The 8,134-nt window shown below is 53.0% G+C and overlaps 1 protein-coding gene and 1 long non-coding RNA gene across 2 annotated transcripts; both read left to right on the top strand.

The window, feature by feature from the left end:
* Window positions 1-6: 6 nt before the first annotated feature.
* LOC119092529 (methylcrotonoyl-CoA carboxylase beta chain, mitochondrial-like) lies at window positions 7-6,345 on the top strand (the record flags this gene model as incomplete). The annotated part of the gene is made up of 10 exons (XM_037215488.1): window positions 7-87; window positions 436-600; window positions 1,099-1,208; window positions 1,920-2,103; window positions 2,682-2,804; window positions 3,292-3,456; window positions 4,876-5,011; window positions 5,320-5,453; window positions 5,800-5,927; window positions 6,250-6,345. Coding segments are annotated over exons 1-10 (1,263 nt in total), but the record flags the coding sequence as incomplete, so codon positions are not given.
* A 39-nt stretch (window positions 6,346-6,384) lies between these two features.
* Window positions 6,385-8,033, top strand: LOC119092679 (uncharacterized). Its single transcript, XR_005093523.1, has 2 exons — window positions 6,385-6,513; window positions 7,309-8,033. It is a non-coding gene; the product is annotated as an uncharacterized LOC119092679 (long non-coding RNA).
* The last annotated feature ends 101 nt before the right edge of the window (window positions 8,034-8,134 follow it).

Below are 8,134 nucleotides of genomic sequence, written 5' to 3'. Positions count from 1 at the left end.
CTGATCAGGCATATCAGCAGGCTGCAGCAACAGGCTTGAAGTCCATTGAGCAACTTGACAAGATCATGACAGTGCTTGCAAATGGAGGTTGGTGCTTGCTTGTAAACATTGTGGTGTTGAGTTAAACGTGCCAATTTACAATCGCAGACTTGTCCCTTCTGATAAAATGCATTTCATAAAAATTGATGTATTTTTTCTTATGGTATTCAATGTGGACTGGACACATTGACAAATGAGGACCAATGGCACAGAACCAAGACACTTTGGTCTTGGATGTCCTACTTTAGAACCAGTTATGCATTGGTTCTCCAATGACCAAAGGTGGAAAATCTGTGGTTGTGCTGACATCACTACATATTTTTAAGACATTTATACTTTAAGTTAAATGATTCAAACTTTTTTGACTTGTTTACATCTTCAGCCTCTTTTGTTCAGGTGGAGAGAAGGCCAGACAACGCCACACTCAGCTCAACAAGAAGATGCTTGTATGGGACAGGATTGCCCGTTTAGTGGATCCCAATACAGAGCTGATCAACCTCGCTCCTCTGGCTGGCCTCTCCCTGGAGTATGGAGATGTACCCTATGGGGGTGCAGTTTGTGGTAAGATGGCACCATTTGGTCAGAATAGTCAGTGCCTCTAAAAAACAGACTATCATGGCAAAAAATAGAGTGACTAATCCTATTCATAAACTGGTGTTATAGAGGAATTTAGAGTAAGCCACTAACTGAGCTTGTAATGCCAATGGCTATTACTTCTGGTAGCCTGATTTTAGGGCAATTTTGATTAAGTCTGGCCTTAGACATTTTCTTGATGTGACATCATCTTTTCATATTGTTTGGGATATTCTTTGTTAAGCAGGTGTGTGGGCATTGATTGAAATGATGGTAAGCAATTGCATGACATGTTTTACAAGCATTATGTACATTCATCCAGACATGATGGGGCTGAAATCAATCTTGTAAGGTATTGCTGATAAGGTCTATTTTGATATATTTGATATATTTGATATATTTGATAGAGCTTCTACCTGATGCTCATTGTCACTGCATAAAAGTACCATTTCTTTGTATTTGTGCATTCAATGATGCTGCTTGCAGTCATTGCCAAGGTGAAGGGGCGGTACTGCGTGATCAACGCCAATGATGGGACTGTGAAGGGAGGCACCTACTTCCCCATAACAGTCACAAAGTCACTGCGGGCACAGCAGGTAGGTACAAATTATCACCACACATCTGCTAGTCATAAGAAAGCTGGCAGTTTCCCTACAGTGCACTGCTCATGTGCATCTTATGCAATAACGACCATCATTCAGGAAGGTGCTCCAGCACTGCAATGTGTTTGGTTCTGCAACATGCAGTTAAGAACTACAGCACGGATATTGCGGTGTCGCGAGGGGTCAGTTTCCCGCGCCGCCGCAGACCGTTCTGTAATGCGCGGTTGAGAACTAGAGCAAAGGTATTTAGTGTGTATCGAGGGGCCGGTCTCCGGCGCCACCGCCGCAGACCGTTCTGTAATGTGCGGTTGAGAATAGAGCACGGGTTGTTTCGTGTGTATCGAGGGGCCCGCTCTCCGGCGCCACCGCAGACTGATGCGACGTGGTGAGCTGTAGCCCCGACCGAGCGGCGGGGCCTCTCCCCGGCGCTGGGCCTGGCCATATGCTGGGCGCCGCCGAGTTCCAGTTTTGCTATGACGTCACAGACCTGTGCTGCGTCTTATGTTCGAACAGTCAGACCACTGGAGTACGATAGGGGTGTGGGGACGGTCAGCAGCCGCAGAGGCGAGGCCAGGCACGAGACGAGACGCTCCCATACGAGGCAGTGGCTGTCAGCGACGCCTGTGCCGGCCTCTGTCCGGGGCCTGTCGGCCGGCGCGAGCCGTCTGCCTCCCCGGCCGGGCGCTCACCTCGCCTATCCGGCAGATCTCTGCGGCCAGCCGGCTGCCGTCCATCTGTCTGGTGGACAGCGGCGGTGGCTTTCTGCCGCTGCAGAGCCAGCTGTTTCCGGACAAGCAGCACGGCGGCCGCAGCTTCCGCAACCAGGCGGTGCTCTCGGCCGACGGGATCCCGCAGGTGGCGGTCGTCTGCGGCAGCTGCACCGCCGGCGGTCAGTCTCGAGCGCCTCCAGCCGTGGCGCTGGTGTACCGAGCGTGGGTGCCGTCCTCACTGCGCTCAATGTGTGCGCGCCTGGAATTTACATGGTACTTCGGTCCTAATGACATTGGGGGAGGTAACCGCCCATCAGCAGTAGTTATTTCCACACTCTGTGTTTGTCTGCATTTCTGTGGGAGGTGATTGGAACTGACGTGCTTCAATCCGACATCTGTTAATTTCTGGCTTTTGTGGTATGGAAGCATTTTGGAAACATGACCTTACCTAAATTTTGTTAAGCTATGTTGAATAAGGTCCATGTCATAAGCATTATTCGCAATGGCTCCTGTTACGTTTATGGTATGTGGTACACACAGTATTTAAGCTATGCCATACATTAAGCATAACTTTGTTTCTCTCCTGTTCCTGTTCCTTTTGTATGAAGATGTGTCTTGTGTGTTGGTCTCATAAGTTGCAATGAATTTCCCTTTGTTTGCACCTGTTTTTTCACACTTCAAACCAGCTTCTCATGGCGGACGCTTGATTGTAGCCAGAGCTGTCCTCTTGACCGGCACGCGGCCGGTGGTGCGGCAGGTGCGTACGCACCGACCATGTCTGACGAGGCTGTGATGGTGGACCGGATCGGTACGCTATTTCTGGGAGGACCGCCGCTGGTGCGTGCCGCCACTGGCGAACAGGTCACCGAGGAGCAGCTCGGTCAGTGCCCGCGCTCACCAGAGCCAGGTCCTCCTGCTCAGGTCCCCCATGTCTCCCTGGTCTCCCTGCTTATTGAAATGAGATACCCCAACTGAGCTCCGCTACACTGGGGATCAAAGGGTTTGTGTGTGGCTGTGCTCACCACATCTCGAGCGGTGGCAATGTTTTGCTTATCAGCCATTATGTTATTGAACCATGAGTTTTTGAACTTCAACTGAATCATTGAGATTATCTGTGCGTGAATGATAAGAGGTAGTACTTCAATTGATATAAAGGCGTTTTTGTTGACTCTCCCCACTGTTAACGATTTGGCGTGTTTCTTGGCCGTCACTATCGACCCCCACCGGACTCCGTCGAAGCGCGCGCGCTCACTGGTCCCTGTCCGTCTGTGGCTGCTCTGTGACATCGTCGTCTCGCTCATCATGGGTCTGTGACGCCTCGGTAGCCGTCCGTCCCTGCTCTGCGTGATTGGCTCTGCGGTGCGCAGGTGGCGCCACACTGCACTGCAGCGTGTCCGGCTGCTGCGACATGTTTGCCGCGGACGAGGAGGAGGCGCTCAGCACGACGCGTGACGTCATCGACTCGCTCAACCTGCCTCCGGCCGAGGCGAGCCAACACGAGCCGCCGCTCCTGCCGTCTGCCGGCCTGGACAGTAAGTGGCGCGGCCCGATGAGGATCGCCTGCCTATTGCAGCCTGAGAAGTGAGCTACGCAGCTCAGTGGCAGTGTGCGCCAGGACTCCTGCGCTTTCCGAGCGCAGAACAAGGGATTTGCTTTGATCTGGCTCTGCTGTTTTAGATTGCCTTTTACAGATATGTATATAGTACTCCTTCAAAGAGCTATCCAAACATGCAGCAAAGACCTGTGAGTAATACAGTTATGGACGAGATGTATTTGTATTATATGTATTTGAATCACGATTCGGATATTAAATACGCAACAACACCCAGCACTTGCGCAGGACAGATTTAACCCCCGACCTCAACCGGCCGTCCCTACCTCTAGTCTGCGGCCGCTCCGGTCCGCACACGTGACTTCGGCCAGGTCACGTGGACAATGGCCCGGAGGCATAAACACGGCCGGCCGCGCCGGTTAGCCGCTGACCAGGCCGCGCCCGCGCGGCCGCACGACGCAGTAGCGTGAGCAATAGTAACATATATTATTCAAGAGAATTTAGTGCAGCACGTATTTGTTGTAACGAGCGAAACGTCACGAGATCTCGAGGATATTGCTACTTTTACGTTGTCTTCGGAGGTAACTCTGTTGGCTAAATCGTTGCCAAGAGAAAAGCGCCATCGGACTGCTCTCGTATCGGGCCAAATGAAGAGGCCAAGCACTACATAATAACTGCATGAGGAGAAATCCCTAACAAAATAAATGATGCTGTATAATTCAGGGGAACATGTTGCAACTTCCGACGCATGTTTCAATAACGCAGCATGTTTTCTGCGTGCGCGCAATTCCGATGAATTTGTTCTGACAGCAGGCCCCCCTAATTGGAATTTGTTGAACAAAATAATAGCAAATAAGATGTGTTGTGTGACGAGCTGTTAGTATAACACGCACGATGTCGGTGACGCTTATAGCGCCTTCGTCAAGATACGAGACCGAGAACACTCGTCCCTCACTCGCACATGTACCGTGACGATCGCACACATCGTCACACTGTGCTTCTGTCACATGTATATGTGATGTGTATATGTGAACCGCAGGCTGTGCAGCCAGCGGAGCGCTCGCCGCGCTGTGCCGCTGTACAGCCAGCGAAGCGCTCGCCGTACTGTGCCGCTGTGCAGCCGGCGGAGCGCTCGCCGTACCGTGCCGCTGTGCAGCCAGCGAAGTGCTCGCCGTACTGTGCCGCTGTGCAGCCGGCGGAGCGCTCGCCGTACCGTGCCGCTGTGCAGCCAGCGAAGCGCTCGCCGTACTGTGCCGCTGTGCAGCCGGCGGAGCGCTTGCCGCACTGTGTCGCTGTACAGCCAGCGAAGCGCTCGCCGTACTGTACCGCTGTATGCGTCTCGCCGGTCTTTGTGTCTTTGGAGTGTGAGCTAATCCGATTGATTTTCTGGCTGTTTAAGCGCTCTCAGGCCTGGACCATCTTTCGCACTCGGAAGTGCGATACGTCTTAGGGACCATCCTAGACGGAAGTCGCTTTCGAGAATTCAAAGCTACCTACGGCAAGAGCGTCATCACTGGTTTCGGAAAGCTTAACGGGTACGTTTTGTGGTACTCTTAAAGAAGTGCCAAATCAACGAAGTTGTTATTTCCGATGTGCCGTGTAATTGCCCCTTTAAATTTACATATTATATATATGAACACATGGTACATTGTAATAGGGTTTATGGACATTCATGTTAAAGGATATGTAGGCTATAAGGATATATTTTACATAATGATTGTAAACAGATTTCTCTGGATATAGAGCTGCAGATCGCCAAAACCCTGAATTCATCCATTAATGAGGGTTATGAATGTTTATCCCGGTGGCTTGTCGCGGTTCAGTTTTGCCCGTTCCTGCGCAGGCGGCTGGTTGGCGTGGTGGCCAACCACGGGACGGTGACGTCACGCGACGCCCTGAAAATGGCGCATCTGGTGGAGCTCTGCGACCAGCGTGGCATTCCCCTTATCTATCTGCAAAACTCGCCAGCTGACGCAGGTGCAATGGCTCCGAAGTCCCCAATGGCCGGCGTAGCGATACAGACATCAACGGCGTATGGTTGACATGTTCAGGCCGACGTCATGTCCATGTTCAAACTCATGGATGTTGCCCTGGCATGCACGGACGAAAAGCGTCAACATGGTGACGTCATTTGATTATGTCTGAGCCTCCGTCCCTGAAATACATATGAATAATATCCCGCTATGCACAGGGATATGGTTCCAGTACTGAGAAGTCTTGTTATGTGCCATGCCTTACGGTGCAGGGACCATAAAGCCGTCGAGTCTGCCTTGTGTCACTATATGATCTGGCCATTTAGTGAGCTCCTCGTTTGGGTCGGCAGCGGCGGACTGCTCAGATCCTGAGGTCCTGAAGTGTCGCAGCCGAGCGGCCGCCGTGCTGGCCACCACCAGAGTGCCTCGAATCAGCGTCAACCTCACGGGCTGTCACGGCGACCAGCACCTGACCATGGTAAGGCCCCTGCGCCGACCAGCACCTGACCATGGTAAGGCCCCTGCGCCGCCCTTGCGTCCACACTCAGCGTCCACGCAATCGTACGTTCACTAACTGTCGTATGACTGCTGAACATGAGGATAGCCGGGGGTTTTCGGTGGACGAGTGATAGGTACAATCCACTAGCTACCAGCTCAGCTCTACGTCCCCTGTACGGGTGACGCGGGCGGTGAGCCCCTGAGTAGGGTGCGTCCTGCCCCGGACACGGCCTGTGACCAGCCCGGGGTTTGGGGGCAGCGGCCCGTCGGTCGGTGTGTCACAGTCTCTGCCCGTGCTGCAGTGCGGCGTAGCGTTTGAGCCGAACTTCTACTTCGCCTGGCCACGCGCCAAGTTCTCGGGACCGGCGATGACAGCTGGCGCGGAGCCGTCGGCGGCGTCCGCCGCTCCGCCGCCGCCGCCGCCGCCGCCGCCGCCGCCGGCGGCAGCCACGGGCAAGGCCAAGACCGGGCCGCCGCCGCTGGTGCAGCTGGACAGAGACTCGAGCCTGTTTTACGCCTCGCGGGTGCTCATCGACGGCGTTATCCGCCCCCGTGACACCAGGAAGGTCGGTATCCGGGCAACGTCCTTACCCATGTATCCTGCATGTAGGTTAAGGCCCAGGTAGTAAGCTGGTGCGAACCTCATTCGCAAATGTAGGTGACTATGGAGATTGTTCATGAGCAGCACGATTTCACGTTTTTTGCCCATTTGTGTTTCCGTTTTTGATAGACCGGGTGCTATACTTAACACCGGCTAGTCTCCCAGAACTCAGCGCGGACCTGGGCGTCGCAAGTAGCTGTGAGAACAATGTGAGTGCAAAATAGGCACTCAAACGTGTACCTTAGTTAAGAGTTGTTACCTGCTGGAGTTAATCAGTACCATGCCGGCCAAAAAAATGAGCTGTAGGCGGCCGCGTGGGGCAAGACCATAATGTATTTCTAATATATATATATATATATATATATATATATATATATATATATATATATATATATATATATGCTTATACCGGATAATTTTGCGATACCCAAGATAATATTGGCAATGAGGGAGAAATGCCTGTTTGCAATATGCTCCTGTTTGTGGGAAGCAATTTGTTATTTCCAGCTATTGGCGCGTTTCTGTCACGATTGAGAGCCTTGGGAGAATATTGTATTTGACGCATGTGCCGTGTCGTCCCCGCCCACACACACACACACACACACACACACACACGCACGCGCACGCGCACGCGCACGCGCACGCGCACGCGCACGCGCACGCGCACGCGCACACGCACACGCACACGCACACACACACACACACAGGCAGACGTGTCTCAGCGCCGCGCTGCAGTGACATAGCCCCGCCACATCGCCAGATTCTGGAGACGAGCCTGGACGTGGTGACATGGAACATCACCCTGGAGGAGCGGCGCCACCCCGTGATCCGGATGTGAGCTGTGCTGAGAGCTGGGCAGTCGTTCCGTGGCGGACGGATGGCCAGTCCCCCACGGGACCAGCGGAGAGGCCGCTGGCCGTGTGACCCACAGCCGCCGCTGGTCATCGCAGATGTGACCGGTCCTAGGCAGGGCTCGTAGCTCGTAGCGTCGGTACAATTTTTACGCAGTCGGCGGTTCATCGCCGATTGTTTTTCATGGTGTTTCCGCGGAGTGATTTTGGGCTCTTGCCCGCGCGTTGTTTTCTGTCGCCCTGTAGCCACGAACTCAAGGTGTGTTGTGGACTTGCGGCATGAGATGACTTGCATCATGTAGAACGAGGGGACTTACTACGCGCAGCATAAGGGGACTGTTACAACACGCAGCATGAGATGACTGTTACAACTTGCAGCAGGTTACTGATACGACTTCCAGCACGAGGGAAAATTTACATTGACCCCGCCCTCAGCGTATGTTAAAGTGTGTTCATAAGTGTAACGTTATGAAGCCATGTGGTATAATGTATCTGTGGAGATGCCTATCCATCGACATACACTTCAGGGGTGATGCCAGGAACTTCGCTTTCTGTCGAGTGCCACACTTGAAATTGATCAACAAGTAATTCCATATGTTTTGATTGGTAAGATACAATATACCAAAGCCACCAATTACGTTTCATGCCCCCATTGTGTGATGGGACCCAGAAGCCGGGACCTTGCGGTTACAGCTGGGATGTCAACGCCCAGCCAGCGGCGGCCATGTCCAGACA

The sequence above is a fragment of the Pollicipes pollicipes genome, unplaced genomic scaffold (genome assembly GCF_011947565.3).
Source record: "Pollicipes pollicipes isolate AB1234 unplaced genomic scaffold, Ppol_2.1 Scaffold_3447;HRSCAF=4054_pilon_pilon_pilon, whole genome shotgun sequence".
NCBI classification, from domain to species: Eukaryota; Metazoa; Arthropoda; class Thecostraca; order Pollicipedomorpha; family Pollicipedidae; genus Pollicipes; species Pollicipes pollicipes.
Note: the sequence above shows the minus strand (reverse complement) of the source record. Positions and strands in the feature narration are given on the sequence as shown.